Genomic DNA, 20277 nt, shown 5'->3' with positions numbered 1-20277 from the left:
AACAGTGGGGAAGTGCTGTGAGCGCCCCCTGCAGGCTGCAGAGCTCATTCTGAACACTGTGACCTGCAGGGGGCGCTGCAGGAGGCCGAGGCTCATCCTCTGGAGAACCCGAGACACAACGTAAACATGTCTTAAAACTTTTGATTTCTGTTTTTAACGAACTTTTTTATCTGAAATGTTCTTTTAATTTAATAATAATAATAATAATAAAAATATTATGTTTATTTTTCTCGGGGCAGGAAATTCCCTTCAAGGATTTTCAAATTAAACTCCAAACCAGACACAGAAATGACATTCACATTAATGAAGTACTTTTACTCCCCACGAGTATTCATACTGAACCTGAGTATCTCTGTTTTGCTCTGTATATTTAACAGCTTCAAGATTAAATTTTACAACAGTTCATAAATAAAAGTCCTCATATTTCTGATGTCTGTGTTTATAATAAACTAGAATTACAGCCGGCTGGTTGTTTTCCTCCGAGTCATGGTTTCCCTCCACAGCTGTCCAAACTCGTATAGATATAGTTTTGTAATGTCACTGACCTTTGACCCCCAAATTCTGACCAGCTCATCCTTCAGTCTCTGTCGGTGTTTGTGGTAAAAACTTTTAACAGATTCTCTCCAGAGATATCATGTTCATTAGAATCCTGGTCATACCGACCTTGACCTCTGAACTTTGACCCCCTTGATCTGAGGCTCATGGGTAATTCAATATATATAGTCTTAACAGTATAAGTGTGTGTGTGTGTGTGTGTGTGGTACTTCCTGTTGTGTAACGTGAGCTGTGCTGACGCTCAGCACTGAGCCCATTACCTGCTGATGGATCTGCTTAACAAGCTCTGATGGAGAACACGAGAGTGATCTGATTGGATGAACCCATGAGGAGTGCATCACAGAATCGGAGGTACAAACATATCGATTCACTGCTCGGTACATCAGCTCGTCTGAAAACCTGCCGGATCAATACGTCGTTAACTCGTCCTCCAATAGAGAAGTTTGTCAGGAATAAAAACAAATATTAATAGTCTGACAAACAAACAAATACTGTATGTTATGACAAAATCGAGTCCAACTGAAGACCTAAAACCGTCTGTCCGTTATTTAGCACCCTGCTGGGTTCCTCTCTAAGATGTTCTGGGGTTCTGTTAGGAAAACTTTCCTGTGTTAAAGAACCCCAAGAGAACCTTCCTGTGTTAAAGAATCCCGACAGAACCTTTCTGTGTTGAAGAATCCCGAGAGAACTTTCCTGTGTTAAAGAATCCCGAGAGAACCTTTCTGTGTTAAAGAACCCCAAGAGAACCTTCCTGTGTTAAAGAACCCTGGGAGAACCTTCCTGTGTTAAAGAATCCCAAGAGAACCTTTCTGCGTTAAAGAACCCTGAGAGAACCTTTCTGCGTTAAAGAACCCCGAGAGAACCTTCCTGTGTTAAAAAAAAAACCAGGGAGAACCTTCCTGTTTTAAAGAATCCTGGGAGAACTTTCCTGTTAAAGAACCCTGGGAGAACCAGATTTGTTGCGGTGGAAATAAAACTGGACTCAGATGTTTGGACAGCAGAGCGACGCAATGTCAGGCTGAAAACTGATAATCAATAAGTCGATTAGAAGAAAACAAACTGTCAGGAAATGTTCCTTCAAGTTTCCATTAAGTCCAGAAAATAACAGCTGATGTCATAATGATTAATTATTGATTAACTTCTGATCAGTTACAGAGTTATTGGTCAGACTGAAACATTCAAAAACCTCCTGTCAGACGTGCTTATGACCGATTAATAATAATAATAATAACAATAAACTATTTAAACAACCTGCTGCAGCTTTTCTGTCGGTTCATCACATGAAACAGCCAAAGAGTTTATTTGTTTTTAAGCAAAACTAGCTGTTTGTTAGCTGGTTGTCAGACTGTCAACGCTGAGTCCCTCTGAGGCGTCTGAGAGAAAACATTCGCTGCGAACCACCTGAACTGTGTTGCCGTGGCAACAGGGTTCTCCAACGTGACAACACGCTGCTCACGGTGCATCATTGTACTCCTGAGGCCTCGTCGTACGTTCACATCATCCGAAGAGCTGATGAAAAAAAAAAAAAAAAACTCCTCTGATAGGTGGATCGTGCCACTGGCGTGTTTTTATTAAAGTTTGTGATAAATATAAAATTATGATCGATAGAAACAAACTGAAGTTCAAAGAGGAAAAAAAGAGAAGCGTCCGTCAGAAGTCCAACCACTCGGTCATGTAGATGCAGCTGGACGGAGAGATTTCTCCTCCTTCGTGACAGTCATTGAACACCTGCGGGGAGGAAAGCGGATGAGGTCAGGTGCTCTGTGGAAGCAGCGGCAGGTGAGTGGGTGCGCGGTTGTTACCGGGCAGAGTCCGCAGGGCGTCTTGACGAGGCCGGTGGGCTGGAGGATGGGGTTCACGCCTCGGTACAGCTTCATCTGTCCGTCCACGCTGCCCACCGTCCCCTCTTTGGCGGCGATCACCGTCATCTCCACCTTCCCGTCGTAGATCAGCGTGTTGAGGATGGTCTCGATGTCGTCCATGGACAGGTCCACCTGGAGGGACAGAGCTGTCCGTCAAACTGGGACGGGGACTGAGGGCAGACTGGAGCCTGCGGTGACTCACTGTCACCTCTGGTGGTACAAAGTAGTATTACATGATAGGATGGACCGTTATCATGCTAACCTCCGGAAATGTCTCAGTACAACAAGTCATAGATGTCTGTTAAAAACATCCAACACTGCTGTTTCTATACATTTTGTGAATATTTTTAATTAATTTCTGAATGTTTTATACCAAATATCTGACAGATTGTCCCTTTAACAGCAGCAGAACCGTGGGAGCAGCTCCTGTCTGCATCATGGGAGTTCGGACAAACATCATTGATCAGTAATACTGAAGGAAACTTAAAATCAGACAGATTTTCAGGCAGCTTCTGAACTGTGTTTCTGTATATTCTGAAGGACATCCTCTCGGATGACTTCACTTCTTGTCCCGCTGATGTTCATCTGCCTGAATATACTTAAACACAGTTACTGCGGCGACCTGGTGAACCCTGCAGGGACAGTGTGGCGTGTGATTGGTCGGTGGGAACTGTGATGTCACGAGGGCGTCACCTTGCTGATTCCCAGCTCACAGATGTACTTCCAGACTTCGTGCGAGGTGGCGAACGAGCTGTTCCTCTGGACCATCGGACTCTGTTTGCTGTCCCTTGCCGCCTCAGCCTTGACACAGAACACACAGCTGAGGGTCACATGACCAAAACGTGTGTCGGGGGTCAGTCTGTGGTTTGAATAAAGTAGTTTTGTACCTTGCTCTGCAGGAACTTGAAGCACTGCTGGTTGAGAACTTCGACGAACTCGGACTCGAAGTCCTGGTCACTGTACCAGGCGCCGCCCGTCACGGAGCGGTCCGGCTGCAGGTTGTACAACATGTAGACTTTCTTCTTGGAGGCCTGCACACAACGAAAGTTGAGGATTATTGGTTGGACAGGTTCAGGTTTGACTGCAGGCGAGTGCAGCTGGCTGAACTCACGGCCACAGACTTGACGGCTTTGATGAGCTTCTTGCTCTCCAAGTTCTTCAGGATCTTGTTGATCTCGGTCAGAGGGAGGTTACTCTTGAAGCGAATGTCTCTGCTCCAGATTCCTGCAGCAACACCAACACGAAGCGCGACGTCTACATCAGATTATACGGAGCCGCAGCATGTCGGACACAAACAGGAAGTTGTTCCTACCTTTGTTTCCTGCGTCCTCAATGATCTGGTAGACCAGCTTCTCCTGGTTGTCGGAACCTTTCATTTTACTGAAACAACACAGACAGAGGAGCGATCAGGTTCACGTACAGGAGCACGTCAGAGTCCAGGCTCGCATCAGAGTCCGGCACCAGATCCGTGTGCACCAGGTGTGTTTACCTGGTGTTCTGAGAGTCTTTCAGTCTGTACAGGAGACCTGAACTGTTCCTCAGCAGGTCCAGCTGACCCTGCAACAGGTCAACATGACAGAGTCAGACACAACCAATAATTCATCATTCACACTGATCAGTCAGCAGGTTGGCATCAGCGTTGGTAGCAGTGACGTCATCATCATCATCATCATCAGACTGACCAATGACAGCAGCTTGTTGATGGCCATGGCTCTCTGCTGAGGTTCCAGTTGAGGCAGGTCATTCTGGATCACCTGGTCAGTGATGCCATGAGGAAACTGCTGACACAGCTCTTTGATCCTGGAGAAAACACACACGCACACACACACACACACACACACACACACACACACACACACACACACACACACCTAAATACTCAGCTCAGCGAACTTTGAGCCAAACTCGGTTTAAATTCATAACATTCATCAGACGACCCAGCTGCGTGTTACATTTACTGAATAAATAAAACCCGGTTGGAGGATGTTGACAACATTTATAAGGTTAATATTTTAATTCGGCGGCACATTCAAAGCAGCAGAACAAACTTTTACAGTAAAATCTCCATCAAATGCCAGGAGGCCAGTTAAAGGCGCCATTAAAGAGCAGAAAATGTTCACAGTTTGGTGAAATGGAAGAAGCGGGGAGGAGGGGGGGGGGGGGAACCACTTTATCGCCGAAATCACAAAAAGTTCGCTGCGGTTCGGACGATGTACATAATTACGGTACATGTCCCGTGGCTGATTATAAACGGACAAACGCTAAATTTGACAAAATGTCAAATGTCTGCAGAGAGGCTCAGCGGTCACTCTGACCTGTTCTCGACCTCCGCGGGGTCCGACAGGTTCGTCTCCGTCTTCACTTTGACTTCAGACATGTTTATTAAAGTCTGCAGATTTCTGTGCGAGCTAATGTTGTCAAACAGGCGTGATGAGGACGCAGCTCGGGGTCCTTTCAGTTCTCTTCCAAGCGGGAGGTGTTCTGAACGCCGCCTGATCAAAAACACGAATCCTCGTGTTTTACTACTCAGACAGATTCTGAACGTTGATTCTGTCTTTATTTAAAATTCAGATAATATTATTATGGCTGGCGCGTGTATGATTTTACTGACACAGAGGAAACGTAAGCAGTTAGACACATTTATAACTTACGATCACGTTTTAGAATTCAGTTGGTTAAAATATACATTAAAAACATTTATTATTTAAATTACACCGATAGATTTTTGTCACTATTTTTTTTTTTTTTTTCTGTGTTGGAAATTTGATTTCAACAAAGTTATTTACCAGGACGTGTACAACAGCGCAGCCCGGTGAGACGGGCGGGTTCACTCATTTACGGACTTCCTGTCAGCACCGCCCGTCGCTGTCCCTCCGCATCTTAAAAACCAGCGCCCCCGTACAGGGTTCGTTGCTATGGTGACTGGTGTAAACGCAGCAGCGGTTGAAGCGTCCCGAGGATCATCTGCTTTAATCTTAGGTAAGAAAACTGTTCACCGTCTGTGCTGTCAGGTGACTTTGTTTTACATCCTAGCACGTGACATGTGGTCGTTCTTTAAGAGTATGGATCCACGCAGGTGTTTGTTTGCGTGTTAGTTTGTTTCATGATGTCATCCTGTACTGAGAAGAAGGAGATGACATCATCTCAGTGAACATTTTCTAATCATCTATCAGGGATCTACAATCAATCAGTTTTTACTGTTTCTGCTTCTTCTGAAGTAAACAATCTGCTCTGTTGATTGATTAATTGATTGATTGATTGATTGCAGAAAGTTGTTGCCATGGCAGCAGGATCAGTGTCAGCTCCTCTCATCATCCCCATCATCCAACTGCAGACTCACAGAGCCAAGAACCACATCAACACCTCCACACCTGTCTCCATCCACTCAGGTACCACCACACCTGTTCTCCATCCAACTAACCAACATCCATCCAACCACACCTGTCCTTCATCCAACCAACCAACATCCATCCAACCAACCAACCAACCAACATCCAACCACACCTGTCCTTCATCCAACCAACCAACATCCATCCAACCAACCAACCAACCAACATCCAACCACACCTGTCCTTCATCCATCTAACCAACCAACATCCAACCATCCAACCAACCAACCAACCAACCAACCAACCAACCAACATCCAACCAACCACACCTGTCCTTCATCCAACCAACCAACATCCATCCATCCAACCAACCAACATCCATCCAACCAACCAACCAACATCCATCCACACCTGTCCTTCATCCAACCAACCAACATCCAACCAACCACACCTGTCCTTCATCCAACCAACCAACATCCAACCAACCACACCTGTCCTTCATCCATCCATCAGTGTTTCTCTCCCGTTATTGTTATTTCTATATTCATCTGTATGTTGTTGATGTTCAGATGAACTCTATGTTTTTCAGCTGCAGTACCTCTACTGACCACCGGGTCAAACAGCAGGGCAGCAGGTGTGTGTGTGTGTGTGTGTGCGTTTGTGACAAGTGTGTCTGTGTTTGTGCAGACTCTGCAGGTGTGCTGATCTTCTTCTCCCTGGACGGCTCCAAGCCGGCGGCGGTGCAGCGGGGGTCCGCAGGCAGCAGCAGGAAGTACAACGAGCCCTTCCTGCTACCTGCAGGTCGGGTGTCCGTCAGAGCTGTGGCCATCACCAGGTAAAGAGCTCACCTGCTGACGGGGGAGGAGGAACATCACAGACAGAAACATGAAAAACAATGCTTCCTGTGACACACCTGTTCATGTGACATCACTTCCTGTCCAGCGTCTCTTCAGCCTTTTCCATCTGTGCATCCAAAGAGCTGAACGCTCAGCTTGATTACATCACTTCCTGTTTACCTGTTTTCTGGTGCAGTGATGGCAGACAGAGCTCCGTGGTGACAAAGGTCTTCACTGTGGATGTCGTGGACTCAGACAGGACGGAGGACGACCTGCAGGTAATCAGACCCACGGCTGCAGACTACGTATCCCATCAGCCCCGGTGCTCCTGTTTCTGCACAAAGCTGACAGATGATCGTTTTCCTTTCAGTTTCCGTCGGCTGGAACTTCCTGTTTTGCTGAGCGGCCTACAGGTGTGTTAGCCCCGCCCACCCCACCTTCACATCGCTTAGCAACACACGCAACAATTTTTATGTCTTAATTAAAAAACACAAAAATGAAAACATTCACTGAGCTGACACCTGATCAAAGGTCCTGATCTCACTTCCTGTTCTGTGTCTGTGTTCAGAACAGAGGATGATGGGAAACAACCCTCCTCATTCGGGTCCTCGCTTTCTGGATGCTCGTCTGGGTTCTGGTTCCGGCGCTCAGACCGGTTCCTCCCGTTGCTCCAACTCAGCGGTAAACAGACCGACCACAGATTCCAGTCCAGCGTGGCCGCCAACCGTCTGCCAGCTTTTATTTTGACGTGTTTCCTGTCTGTCAGGGTTCAGGTGAGCCGCAGCAGCGGAGCAGCACGCAGGCGTCCCGGCTGCAGCGGGACACCGACTTCCTGCGGTATGAACAGCAGACGGTGAAATGTTTGAGGAGCTTTCTACGTCCTTCAGGGCAAAAAGTATGTGGACAGCTGAGGAAGCTCTCTGATTTGCCAGCTGGCTCCAGGCCACATGTTTACTTCCTGTGGACATCTGATCTGTCTCCAGTCGTCGTGCTGGGCGGCAAACAATCAGCAGCATCCAACGTATGACGCACATTGTTCGCCAAAACTCCACAGCTGTGATTGCTGTAGCTAATTCAGCATCGCTTAGCCACGCCCACTGGTGTCTCATTGCCCCGCCCTTCTGAGTGTCTGAGCAGACCTGAATGTAAGCGGTCATCTCTGAATGACAGGTGGGCGGAGCCACAAAGCCGGATCAGTATTATTCTGTCGTTGAATTCTCCCGATAAATAAATTTTTATCATTTCCAAACTTTTGTCGTTAAATTACGACTTTTACGGAGACACAGAAGCGTCCACAAACTTTTGACCTTAAGGTAAAAATCTGTCTGTCCAGATGTGTTCAGTGTCTCTGTCCGTCTGTCCAGGTGTGTTCAGTGTCTCAGTCTCCGCCCCTCAGACCCGTTTGCTCGGTTCTGTGCTCAGTGTGGAGGCGTGGTTCCTCCATTACCCGGTCAGAGGCTGCCCCCTACTGAAGGGGGACAGGTACTGCACATACACATGAACAGTCCGTGTTTCAGGTGAACACACGTGATGTGATGCTGACGCCGTGTGTGTGTGTGTGTGTGTGTGTGTGTGTGTGTTTTGTGTTTGTGTTCGCTCTGTTGTCAGATGCTCCTGTGTGTGTTCTGTAACTCTCTGGTTCCCGTCAACACGCAGACATGTTTGATCTGTGAAGCTTCGATTGATCAGCAGCTGCAGCCACAGGCCAGCCGCACACTGCAGGTATACACACACACACACACACACACACACACACACACACACACACACACACACACACACACACACACACACACATATACACACTGAAGGTACACACACACACATACACAATGAAGGTACACACACACACACTGAAGGTACACACACACACACACGCACACTGAAGGTACACACACACACACACACACACTGAAGGTATACACACTGCAGGTACACAAACACACTACAGGTACACACACACACGTATTTAGTGTGTCTCTGATTGTGTAGGACCGTGTGTTGTGTGTTATATTTAGTGTGTGTCTGTTGTTGTGTAGGACCATGTTGTGTGTTATATTTTATTTAGTGTGTCTGTTGTCGTGTAGGACTGTGTGTCGTGTGTTATATTTAGTGTGTGTCTGTTGTTGTGTAGGACCATGTTGTGTGTTATATTTAGTGTGTCTGTTGTCGTGTAGGACCGTGTGTTGTGTGTTATATTTAGTGTGTGTCTGTTGTCGTGTAGGACCGTGTGTCGTGTGTTATATTTAGTGTGTGTCTGTTGTCGTGTAGGACCTTGTCGTGTGTTATATTTAATGTGTGTCTGTTGTCGTGTAGGACCGTGTGTTGTGTGTCTGCTGTGGCAGCAGGAATCCCGCTCACATCTCCAGCTGTGTGACCTGTGAGCGCCATCTGCAGCCGGTAAACATCACTGCACATTCTCTCTGTACCTGCTCACCTGAGGAGACTTCACAGTTATATGTTGTTGCTGCAGGTGCAGTGTGTCAGGAGCAGCGCCCCCTCTGGCCCGGCAGCAGACAGCAGGATGTTGTCCTGCTCCAGATGTAAACGGACCAACCACAGTGATGCCAGATACTGCGACTGGTGTGGCTCCAAGGTGAGCGCACACCTGAACTCACCTGAACATACCTGACGGTTCTCGGTGCACTTTAACCATCGTTACCCTGATTGTTGCTAATATAAAGGCGAGTTTCTCTCTTGCTGTGTGTTAGCCCGGTCATGCAGCTGGCTGCGTGACGTGTTGGCGATGCGGAGCGAGCGGACACCCGTATGCTTTTTACTGCGCTTCCTGTGGCGTCTTCCTGGAAGCCCCTCCCACATCCTACAGTGACATCACGCACCGTGCCGGAGGTGCCGCCACCAGCACGGTACGCAGCACTGCTGACATCACACCATCCATGTACTTCACTATGCGTCACACACTTTACGGCCTCTGTGTGCGCAGGCTTCAGCCCCGACCTCCCATGATGCCACCTGGCAGGCCACGCCCTCTTCAGACTCCGCCCCCAGTGTAAAGTTAGCCCCGCCAACTGTGGATCAGCACACTCAAACCGTCGGACTCTTTTACCCGTCAGCCACCGAGCTGCAGAAGAAGGAGCTGCAGAGGGCAGAAGAGCTCAGCAGGCAGCAGGTGGGCGGAGCTCACCGACCGCTGCTGACCGCCATCAGCCCCGGCCGAGGTGACGGGTCTCTTCCTTTGTTTTGTGTCTTTGTTGTGTCTCTTGTCAGTTTGGCGGTTTGTCGCTCCTCTGTAGGAGTTTGTCGTCGTTCCTCTGAACTTGTTGTCTTCAGGTTTCTGGAGGAAGCAGCTGGATCACGTGTGCGCTCACCTGAGGAGTTACGCCCAGAACAACGCCCCCTTCAGGACTCTGCTGGGAGAGCCTCGTCTGGGCCGGGTACGTCTCCCCTCACCTTTACCTCACCTGTCCCGACAGTGGCATCAGACTCCACCCGTGGTTCACTTCCTGCGTTGTGTTCCTGTGGTTCAGATCGTGTCTGCTGTGATTCAGGAGGATCAGTATGAAGTCAGTGTGACCGTCAGCTTCGTGTCGGCCGGATTGGAACACAAACAGGTGAGTTTAAAACAGAAAGCCGGAAGTCAAACGCGGACACACGAGGAGGACTTTAACTCTGACTGTCCTCAGGTGGGTCCTGAAGAGGACGTTAATGGACCACCAGGTGGAGGACGTGAACCAGCAGGTGGAGAACGTGGAACAGCAGGTGGAGGACGCGGACCAGCAGGACGGACTCTGAGCAGTGTCACGGAGCGGCATGAGGACAGTAAGGAAACATACAGTCTGATGATCTGATTTATTTTCTAAACAGGTCTCAGATCTGTCGATCAATCCGTGCTTTTATTTTTGTGACTGACAGGAAGTAATCGGCAGTCAGGTGAGGTGAAACCCCCCAGACCGGACCCGTCCCCCAGACCTCCGGTAAGACCATCCACCACACCAGCAGCTGAGTTTAGATGCGTCACTGAGGTGAAATGAAAGGTCCTCTCTGATTGGTTGTCTGGCCACAGGTGAGGGACGGTCAGTTGCTGAAGGAGCTGGGTCCGGGTCGAGGTCAGATCAGCGCCGTCCAGCAACTCCTGGATCAGGTACGAGCCTCTGCAGCCAATCACCAGCCTCCTCAGGGTCACCTGACTCAGTTGACACGGACTCAATCTGTTCGGTCCCCAGGGGGCGGATCCCTCCTGCTGCGGGAGCGACGGCCGACACGCCCTGTCGGTTGCCGTGGTGAACGGTCACCATGACATCGTCCCTGTGTTGGTGCAGCGAGGGGCCGGCGTGGACCAGCAGTCCGGACCGTAAGACCACAGGAAGTACAATCAAGTCGTAAAAATCATTGTAGCGTCTAAGAAGAATTGGGAAGATGCTAACGGTTTCCGAGCTGCATGTTTTAAACGTGTCGCTGCTGCTGTCACATGTTCATACGTGATCTCAGGTGTACTGTGATGATGAAGGTGAACTCCTCCTCCTAAGGAAGAAGAATACCGCTCTGCATGAATCTGCTGCTCTCGGCTCCGCTGGTCTGCAGTGTGCCGAGGTGCTGCTCAGGTACGACACACTTGGACGGAGCACGCGTGTTCAGGGTTTAACTGTCACGGTTCAGAATGTTGGCGGCGTGTTACTGACATGTTTGTAACGTGTGGGTGGCGTGTTGGTGACATGTTAGCGAGGTGTTACTGATGCGTTGGTGACGTGTTAGCAAGGTGTTACTAACATGTTGGTAACGTGTTGGTGGTGTGTTACTGACATGTTGGTAACGTGTTGGTGGTGTGTTACTGACATGTTGGTGGCGTGTTACTGACATGTTGGTCACGTGTTGGTGGCGTGTTACTGACATGTCGGTAACATGTTGGTGACGTGTTACTGACATGTTGGTAACGTGTTGGTGGCGTGTTACTGATGTGTACTGCGTGTTTTACACTCCACCCTGCAGTGAACTCGTCTGAAGTTTCCTGTTTTCCACATATTTCTCAGTAGTTAACATGGAAATGGAGACCGAGATAAATACCTGTACCTGTTGCTCCTCCCACCTCCTGATGTCATAGTGACATCATCACTGTGGTCCTGGTTGCAGGTGTAAGGCCAGCGTGAGGCGGAGGAACGGCAGCGGACAGACGGCGTACGACGTGGCGGTGACGAGTGGCTGCAGCAGCATGGCAGCTCTGCTGGCGGCGCAGACCGGACTGGACCTGCTGGGCAAACTGGGTCGACCCAAACTGAGCCTGGACGTGTTCTGACGGGTTCACCTGGACATCAGTCAACATGACGGACACACCTGCACTCGCACGGCTGTCGTTTCATCAGACCAGCAGTCTCCAACCTTTTCTCCCGAGAGACACTCGTGTTCAGTCACATGTATTCACATAGCTGAGCTCCACTGTAGATATTTTCTGTCTCTACAGTTACACAGATGTTCTTCAAATGTCTCCTGTCGTCCTCTCAGCTCCTTTGTGGCCAAACTGGTTTGAAAAGTGTCAAATAAATCGTTCTTAATATCAGATTTAATAAAATCCAGTGTTTCCTTTCGATCGGGGATAGAATAGATTGTATACTGCTGGTAGTTTGCGAGTGCCGGGTTGGAGACCCCTCATCTAAAGAAACTTGTGGTAAACAGCAGCTGTTTCTCTCTCTGCCTGCAGGAGGCGTTTCTCTCCTGCAGCTCCCCCTACTGGACAGAAACACGAGCAGCTTCACGTCACGTGATCAAATTAAAACTTTAATGTCTCAAAAACAGAAACTTCTAAAACAGATGATGGAAGATATAAACAGAAACAACGTCCACAGACTGAATCTGATCCCGAACCACTCGACAGCTGGCGGGAACCGATCCGACTACTGGAGCTGAGGAGGGCTTCGTGATTCGGTCAAATCTGTACTTTCCCGGCTCTGCAGGGCTGAAGCTGTGGACCGATTCCCTCCAGGTGAGCTGGATCGGTCTCAGGTGTGTTGCTGGGCGTCTCAGCGTCTCAGGCGCAGGAAGAAGGCGTGGCGGCACTCGGTGCTGTCCACAGGGTAATACTTATCGTAGAAGTCCAGGATGTACTCCTCGGCCTTGAAGCCGAACTTCTGGTAGAGCAGCATGGCGGGATTACTGGCAGACACGTGCAGCGTCACGTCCTTCCCCATACACGTCTGAAACCACAGAAACACTCGTCATCCACCGACGCTCCGAGCACAGCTGGAGTCACCGATCTCACCTGCAGACTCACCTGGATCAGATGGTAGATCATGAAGGTCCCGATGCCGGCCCGCCTCCACTCAGGGTGGACCAGCAGGAAGGAGATGTAGGCCTCGTTGTACTTCACATCGGGCACCATGAAGCCAAAGCCGACTACCACCTTCTTATAGAGGACGACCACGCTGAAGTCGGGGTACTGCAGGCACTCGGACAGGTCCACGCCTGAGGAGACAGACAGACAGACAGACGTTGGACTGACTGCGGGATGGCTGCAGGGACAGCAGGAGGATGGACCCGTCCTACCTGGCCAGAAGCTGTCGTGACACATGGCGTTAACGGAGGGGATGTGGTTCGGGCGGACGTAGCAGTAGTCGATGGGGGCGTCAGGTTCAGGAACCCAGTCGGGATCCTTCCTGTGAGAGAACGCTTGGATCTCGGCCAACAACCGGAGCTTCACCGGACGGCTCTCGTAATCCCTCCTGCGGAACAAGAAGGAGGCCGATCAATGAATTCATGGAGTTCCTGAACGCAGCACAGTGCTGCACATGGAGCAGGTGGATCAATAACCTTCATGAGGAAGTATTCGTCTCTTGACCAACATCGACACCCGAGTTCCGAAGGAACTCTCTCTGAACTTCTTCACCGACCCTCAAACACAAACACCACACGCTGTCTGTACCTGATGAAGGGTTTCAGGATGCGGGAGGTGTACGGACTCTTGATGCTCGGGTCCAAACTGCCTTCAGCTCCCATCAGACGATGCCAGAAGGAGATGGAGTGATGCTGGACGCCCCGTCTGCTGGAGAGGTTGGTCTGCAGAGACAAACACGACACGTCCAGTCTAACGGGCGCTGAAAACCTCAGAACATTTTACCGTTGCCATAGGAACATGTCATGTGACAGGGTGGACCCACAGGAAGTGTTAGGTACCTGGAAGCGGTCGAGGATACGCAGCTCCTGGCTGTTGGTGCAGTACTTTCCTTTGACTCCACCTCCCAAACGCAGCCCCGCCGCCTGGGCGGCGTAGATCCCGCCCACCAGGCTGAGGGCGGCGCTGACCGCTCGGTCAACGTCCAGCAGTGGGAGCCCTCTCTGCCGCTTCGCCTGGCGGACGAGCAGTTTCCTGTGGAGGCGTTTGGCCTGCGGCGTGACGGCTAAAGCTAGCGGGCAGGCGTCCAGCCGGCGCAGCAGCATCCTCTCCTCGTACAGGCTAAGGGCGGCGTAGCGAGGACACTGCGGCACACCAGCGGATCCGTCTTTCTCGGGGTGAGGGATCCGCCTCCGCTCGGGCCCTCTGGCACCGACGCCCCCCCCAGAGGACAGAGGGGGACCTTCGCCTCGTCCACCCGACTCTTCAAAGTCGTCGTCGCGCTCACGGCCGTCATCGTCCTCGCTCTCCACTTCACGTTTGATGTGAGGCGGGACCGGGCGGAGCTTCTTGCGGGCGACGAGACTGGCGCTGGGAGGAGGGATGTACTCCATCCCCGGGTCGATCATCCCCTCCGTCTCCATCTCCTCGTCATCTGTCAGAGGACACGTCGGCGTTTACGTCACCATGAAGCAGCGCGGCAGCACGACGGGTTCGTCTACTCACCGTGGAAAAGCGCCTGCGGCGGCATGGCGTCGGGGATGAGGTCCGCCTCTGACAGCAGGCTGGGCGTAGCGGAGTGGGAGGCCGGTGTTCCCGGAGCGGAGAAGTCCGGTGAAGGTGACGGTGACGGGCTGGTGAGCGGCGTCCGGTCCGAGGAGCTGAGAGAGGAGAAATCAATGACCTCCCCTTTCTCCAGGACCAGATCCGGTCGCCTCCCGCCGCGACCTCCGCCCAGTTTGACGGGCGTGGAGGAGGCGCTGCGGTCGGTGTATCCTCCCACCGCCTCCTTCTGAGCCCGCCGGATGTCTTTGGCCTCCTGGGTGCGAGAGCGCTTCTCCTTCAGCTGCATGGCGTTCTCGACGGGGTTCCGGGCTCCTCGCTTCCTCAGACCCTCCACGGTGATGATCGGGTCCACCGTCGGTTTGGAGGCTGCAGACGACAAACAGGACGGGTCAGGGGTCAGCAGGAAGCGCTCACCTCCTGGTCCGCTGCAGGTCACCTTTAGTCTTGGTGGAGGACTTGTCCACCTCGGGTCTCAGGGTCGGAGGTCTGTTCTGGACCAGCTTCCACCAGCCGGGCTCTCCGAACTCCTGCGCCCCCGAGCGGAAGAAGGTGGGGCTGCCGACGGAGAGGCAGCCGGCCACCGTGCTCCACCACGTCGACGTCTTCTTCCTGCAGACCGCCGACCGGAGAGGAGCGAACCCACCGTCAATAACATCAACATCCTGATTATTTACTGGAGAATAAACGGTTTGAAACAGGTCACATGACCACGTGATGATGAGTGTAATTGGACCTTGTTCCCAGCAGGAAGTTCCAGTGTCTGCCGATGAAAGCGCAGATGTCCTCTTTCCACCTGAAGTAGCCCTGCCGGCCCGTCCCCTCCAGAGACAGGTTGTACATGGCTAACATCACCACCTGCCACACAGGAAACAGCTGCTTCACCTGTCTGTGGTTTCCAGCGTTTGTGGGCGCGGTCGGTCCGTCCTACCTGCTGCCAGGTGAGCCTCATCCTCTCGAAGCTCTCCTTTCCGTCATCGGAGCAGTCGCAGCAGACGAACTTGAAGAAGTTGTCTCCTTTCAGGTAGCTCGGCTGTTCGCCGCGGAGCTGCGCTGCAGACGAGGAGAGTCTCAGAGTCAGAAAGACGTTAGCACACCCGGACACCTGAGGGACGATCAGGCTCTTTAAACGCAAATATCAACCAGCAGTGACGTCACCCGTTGGTTTGTGAACGTTATGAAGCCTCCAGTTCAGATTCTGTCCGTCACCATCTTGCTAGTTCCGAGTGGTTTGGAGCAGGAAGTGACCATATTTGGACGAGCTGGGGGAGGAGCGAGCGGTGGATCTGACTGATCTGATTGGAAACCTGACGATACTATGTCCCGCCCACCGATAGCTGTAACCTGATTGCACCACAGGCCTGTCAATCAAACAGACACGCCCACAAAAATACGTCTCTTTAAAGCTTATTTTCTAATTAATGACTGGTTATTTTCAGATGGACCTCCAGAAAACTAATAAGAAGGAGGGACTTTAGCTAACAACACTGAGATAATTGCTGGAGAAATTGTATTATTTAAATTGAATGGGAGTCTTTTTGGAGTCGACCTCTAGTGTCACTCGGTGGTATTGCAGCTTAAGACACTTCTGCATGGGCTTCTTTTTTTAGGCCAGGAAGCAACGAACACTTTTATATACAGTCTGTGTTTCAACCCCGACAGCTGCAGACTGCAGCGGCGCCCCCTGCTGGTGGACATGGAGCTGCTCTGTTTGCTTTCTTGTTTGTTTGTACCCTGTAAACACACGCACTGATTGGCCGGCTCACCTGCAGGGATCCACTTGTGGCAGCGGTCGCAGTAGAAGCACATGTCCTCGCAGGCCCAACCCCCATCAGCGTCCTCGCCCACGTCGCTGGTCAAAGAGTCTCCGCTCTGGTCATGCGACAGGTCCACTGACGCCTGGTCCTCCGACTCCACGATCAGCAGCGTCTCCCCCTCCACCTCTCCCTCCTCCAGACCCTCCGAGGCCGACGTGCAGGCCGCCTCGTCCTCGCCGCCGACCAGCTGCTCGCCGCTGCTGTCCATGCCTCAGAGATCTCACCTGCACAGGTGACACATGTTACAACAACACGCCCGAGCTTCGTCTGTAACATACGAACAAGAAGTCAGATCCACGAGAACTACCTGGACGGGAGGATCTCTGCGGCGTGTTCGAACGTTCGGGGACGACACGTTATTCTGATCAGCTGTTTCAGAAACGTTTAAACCAAAGAACTTTAAACACACAACTCAAAAATCATCTAATTCTGACCAATAGGAGCTCAGAGAGGGGGCGGGGCCAAGCCGTAAACTGATGCCATTGTGTCAGCTCTGCCCACACGTGCTTCCTGAGTTCCAGCCCGGTGTGTTTTTCATCCATCAGAAGCTCATTGACATGGATCTGCTTCAAAATGACCATATAAGGTAGAATGTGGGCGTGTCGGGGGCCTGAGGCTGGTCTATGTTGTGGGCTGCTTACATCTGTTTTATAAATCTGATGTTTCCTAAACGAGGCCCTGGACAGGTGGAGAGCACAGTGTACCTGGCTCAGGTGTCCTGTTGTCGGAGCTGCGTCTCTGATCGCAGTCGCTCCTCCTCCAGCTGCCTGGTCAGAGTCCTCTGCTCCTCCAGCAGCCTCTGGTTCTCCTGCCTCCGAGCCAACCGCTCCAGATCCCGAACTACGCCCTGGTGGAGGCGCTGCAGAGACACAGAGGCACACAGAGACAGGAATCATTCTACTATCAGGAATCACACACATTTTATTAATTTAAACCGATCAGGGACGTCTTTAAAACACTCTTATTTTCTTGTGGCGAGTCGCGACATTTAAACAAATAATTCCTGCAAAGAAGAAAAATCAATCAGCATATTGAGTTTTGAACTGATGATTGAACAAATAAAAAGAAACCGTGACTAAAATAAACCATTGATGGAGAGAGAGTAATCGACAGTAACACCTGCTCTACTAAAACCGAGTCTGCAGCTTTTATTCTGAAAAGCGGTACCGGAAGTTGTTGCTATCCGTTAGCCGGGCAGCTGAATCGCTGGATCTTTATCGTCTGTGTAAATATATTTATAGTCTAGTTCCGGTGAGGCGCTGAGCTGCTGCTGTCTGTCCGTTAAAGCTCACGTCACCTTTTAAATTCAAATAAATACCGGCCCGTTAACGTCCCGTGACCTCCCCGCTGCTCCCCTCCACAGCTCACTATTAGCCCGGCTGCGAGCCGAGTCCCCACTAGACCGGCTCGGTCCGGACCGGTTTACCTGTCTTTCCCAGGCCTGGTTGAGGTGCACAGCAGCGACGGTGCTCAGAGTCAGAACCACAGAAACTCCCAGAACCACCTTGGAGGCTGCCGACATCCCGTTAGCTTTAGCTTCACGTTAGCCAGCTGCTAATGCCGCTGCTGGTTCTTCTTCATTGGATACAGATTCTTCTTCTTCTTCGGGGTTATTTGCGGCAAACAAGATTTATGCATCAGCGCCACCAACTGCTGCGGAGGGTGGACCTTGATTCTCTGCTACAGCTTTTGTTCCGGACAGGTTCTGGTTCTGGTGTGGTGTGGTTCTGCTCTGGTTCCGTTTCAGCCTGTATCCGTCCACAGTTAGTGAAACTGTCCCTTCAACAGCAGCAGAACTGTGTGCGAGCAGCTCCTCTCTGCAGTGCATCATGGGAGTTTCAGTCAAATGTGACTGGATCGCTGTGACATTGAAGGAATCTTAAAATCAAGACAGTTTCTCAGGCAGCTTCTGAACTGCCTGCCTCTGGTTTCTAGAGGTTTATTTTGAAAGGACATCAGGGATGACGGTATAAACAGGAAGCGGAAGTCGCGCTTAGTCTGAACATGTGTTGCATGTGTGCGGCTTTAGGTCTGACTGAGTTCTTCCACTTCTAATGAGAATAAAGGTGATTTTTTTTTTTTTAATTTTTTTTTTTTTAGTTTAAATGATCTGAAGAAGTGAACAGACTTCATGATGGGTCTCATGACATTTCATTTTACGTGTGCATTAGTGCTTCTTGCAGTTTTACCACACAAATCCACAAGGAACCAGGAGCAGACGTTTGACCCAGCAGGGAGTCCGGGGGAGGAGGAGGGAGGAGGAGGAGGGGGTTCCTGCTTGGCTTTCATGTGCGTCCCACAAACACAACTCAAAGGACTCAACAGATGAGAGCCAATTTTATTGATCAAGGAACATAAATAGGACAAATGTTTCACTGTACACATGAAAAGTAAAAACAAATAGTGACACAGCAATAAATTAAAAGCATGAAATGGACCAACAGACGCTGAGTCGTGTTCGTCTCCGAGGACGACGGTGCAGTTCGATGGCTATTTACACACGTTGTATTTTTACACAATTTCGGTAGCTTTCAGCCGACGGTTCGTTTCACGCTTCACATTCTTCTCTTCAGTAATGTCCATAATTGAAAAAAACTATGAAAAGCAAAAAGCAGCGGCTGATTAATAAAAACCTTTTAAGTTACGACAGCGTCGTCACGGCTACCAACAATTCTTCAACACATGTTCAGTATCAAATACTTCGGTCAGGATACAAAAATATCACACGGACTCTTTTTTTTTTTTTTTTTTTTTTTTTTTTTTAAACGAGCATCTTCGGTTCCTGAGACGTCAGCAGCTCTCAACCAGAACCAGAACAGACCGGACCGATGACCTCTGACCACGCCATGATGCTGTAACCCTTTCAGCCTGCACATGTCACGGCAACGAGAAACTGAGGTTCTGGTCCGGTTATCCTGGAGTCTTATCGGGTCTCTGATTTTGAAAATGATCTTTTGCACTTCGGGTTCGAGTCCGGATGAAGAGTGACACCAAACAAGACGAACACGCAGAAACTGCGGTCTTAACATATCCAGGAACTTTTCAAATTTAGATCATATGAAGGTGAATCAATAAATTCAGAGAGTTCCTGAATGCAGCACAGTGATGCACACGGGTGCTGATGTTGATCAAGAGGCGACACTTCCTCATGAAATTTTTTAATCCTCCTGCTCTGAGTTCAACACATTTTTGTGACCGCTGGTACGAGAACATTTGTGATTTCACCGTTGGACCTGAAACTGAAGCAGAGAAACATCAGATTTTGGGTCAAACTGTGGAAATTATCAACACACCCGCTTGCAGCCACGTGTTCCTGAGCCCATGCAGTGATTTCCACTGAAGGATTGTGGTGCACCTTCTTCGGTCTTGAACAGTGACTGAACACCTCAGTTTCTGCAGTGGAAATCACTGCATGGGCTCAAGAACACGTGGCTGCAAGCGAATGTGTTGATAATTTCCAGTTTTGACACAAAATCTGATGTTTCTCTGCTTCAGATTCAGGTCCAACGGTGAAATCACAAATGTTCTCGTACCAGCGGTCACAAAAACGTTTTGAACTCGGGTGCTGATGATGATCAAGAGACGACAGTTTGAATACTTCCTCCTGCTCCGTGTGCATTACCGTGCTGCGTTCAGGAACACTTGATCGGTCCTTTTTTTATAAGGTTCAGGATTTTCGGGGTCGTTTTTTTAATTTTTTTTTATTACAAGTCTTTAATTGAACAAACTGTAAGCATCACCCGTCTTTCAGCATATGAACCACGAACGTATTTTCCAGGCCGTCGGGTCGAGAGCTGCTGAGCTGAACCTCCAGCCTCGGATCTGCCGCGACCTCTCCTTCACTTTCAGATTCATGTGCGTACAATCACGGCCGGAGCGCCCGGCGGCAGACGCCCCGCTGGAAGTGAACAAGAACACGACACCCGGACACGAACACTGCAGGTTCTCAGGCGTGTAGCCGCCGCCCAACTCGGTGGCTACAGCTGTCATAGTCCAGCTCCGTGTCCGCCACACACACACACACACACACACACA

The 20277-nt window shown here is 50.4% G+C and overlaps 4 protein-coding genes across 4 annotated transcripts; 1 reads left to right on the top strand and 3 right to left on the bottom strand.

The window, feature by feature from the left end:
• Positions 1–2091: 2091 nt before the first annotated feature.
• On the bottom strand, positions 2092–4847 carry polr3f (polymerase (RNA) III (DNA directed) polypeptide F). The gene is made up of 9 exons (XM_069722046.1): positions 4733–4847; positions 4100–4217; positions 3907–3974; positions 3730–3797; positions 3529–3641; positions 3305–3448; positions 3111–3218; positions 2358–2549; positions 2092–2283 (listed from the first exon to the last, which is right to left on the bottom strand). Exons 1-9 carry the CDS (start codon positions 4792–4794, stop codon positions 2206–2208), a joined length of 951 nt encoding a protein of 316 aa, XP_069578147.1. The 5' UTR covers positions 4795–4847; the 3' UTR covers positions 2092–2205.
• Positions 4848–5335: 488 nt separating this feature from the next.
• dzank1 (double zinc ribbon and ankyrin repeat domains 1) lies at positions 5336–12089 on the top strand. Its single transcript, XM_069722073.1, has 21 exons — positions 5336–5396; positions 5686–5806; positions 6434–6581; positions 6779–6860; positions 6953–6995; positions 7151–7263; positions 7349–7419; positions 7947–8064; positions 8191–8304; positions 8899–8982; positions 9056–9178; positions 9294–9449; positions 9527–9761; positions 9874–9977; positions 10071–10154; positions 10227–10362; positions 10456–10517; positions 10607–10684; positions 10767–10894; positions 11070–11144; positions 11671–12089. Exons 2-21 carry the CDS (start codon positions 5698–5700, stop codon positions 11831–11833), a joined length of 2226 nt encoding a protein of 741 aa, XP_069578174.1. The 5' UTR covers positions 5336–5396; positions 5686–5697; the 3' UTR covers positions 11834–12089.
• Positions 12090–12291: 202 nt separating this feature from the next.
• Positions 12292–16450, bottom strand: kat14 (lysine acetyltransferase 14). Its single transcript, XM_069722072.1, has 10 exons — positions 16192–16450; positions 15357–15478; positions 15162–15283; positions 14865–15037; positions 14369–14794; positions 13705–14297; positions 13454–13587; positions 13078–13253; positions 12806–12996; positions 12292–12728 (listed from the first exon to the last, which is right to left on the bottom strand). The coding sequence occupies exons 1-10, from the start codon at positions 16448–16450 to the stop codon at positions 12555–12557; spliced, it is 2370 nt and encodes a 789-aa protein (XP_069578173.1). The 3' UTR covers positions 12292–12554.
• Positions 16451–16951: 501 nt separating this feature from the next.
• On the bottom strand, positions 16952–18121 carry pet117 (protein PET117 homolog, mitochondrial). Its single transcript, XM_069722078.1, has 2 exons — positions 17669–18121; positions 16952–17101 (listed from the first exon to the last, which is right to left on the bottom strand). Exons 1-2 carry the CDS (start codon positions 17762–17764, stop codon positions 16952–16954), a joined length of 246 nt encoding a protein of 81 aa, XP_069578179.1. The 5' UTR covers positions 17765–18121.
• Between the last annotated feature and the right edge of the window lie 2156 nt (positions 18122–20277).

Source organism: Brachyistius frenatus, unplaced genomic scaffold (assembly GCF_029030835.1).
Source record: "Brachyistius frenatus isolate BFR_SWC_R1_liver_20210118 unplaced genomic scaffold, ASM2903083v1 Contig_281, whole genome shotgun sequence".
Taxonomy (NCBI): Eukaryota; Metazoa; Chordata; class Actinopteri; family Embiotocidae; genus Brachyistius; species Brachyistius frenatus.
The sequence above is the reverse complement of the archived record's forward strand: the minus strand, read 5'-3'. Positions and strand labels throughout refer to the sequence as shown.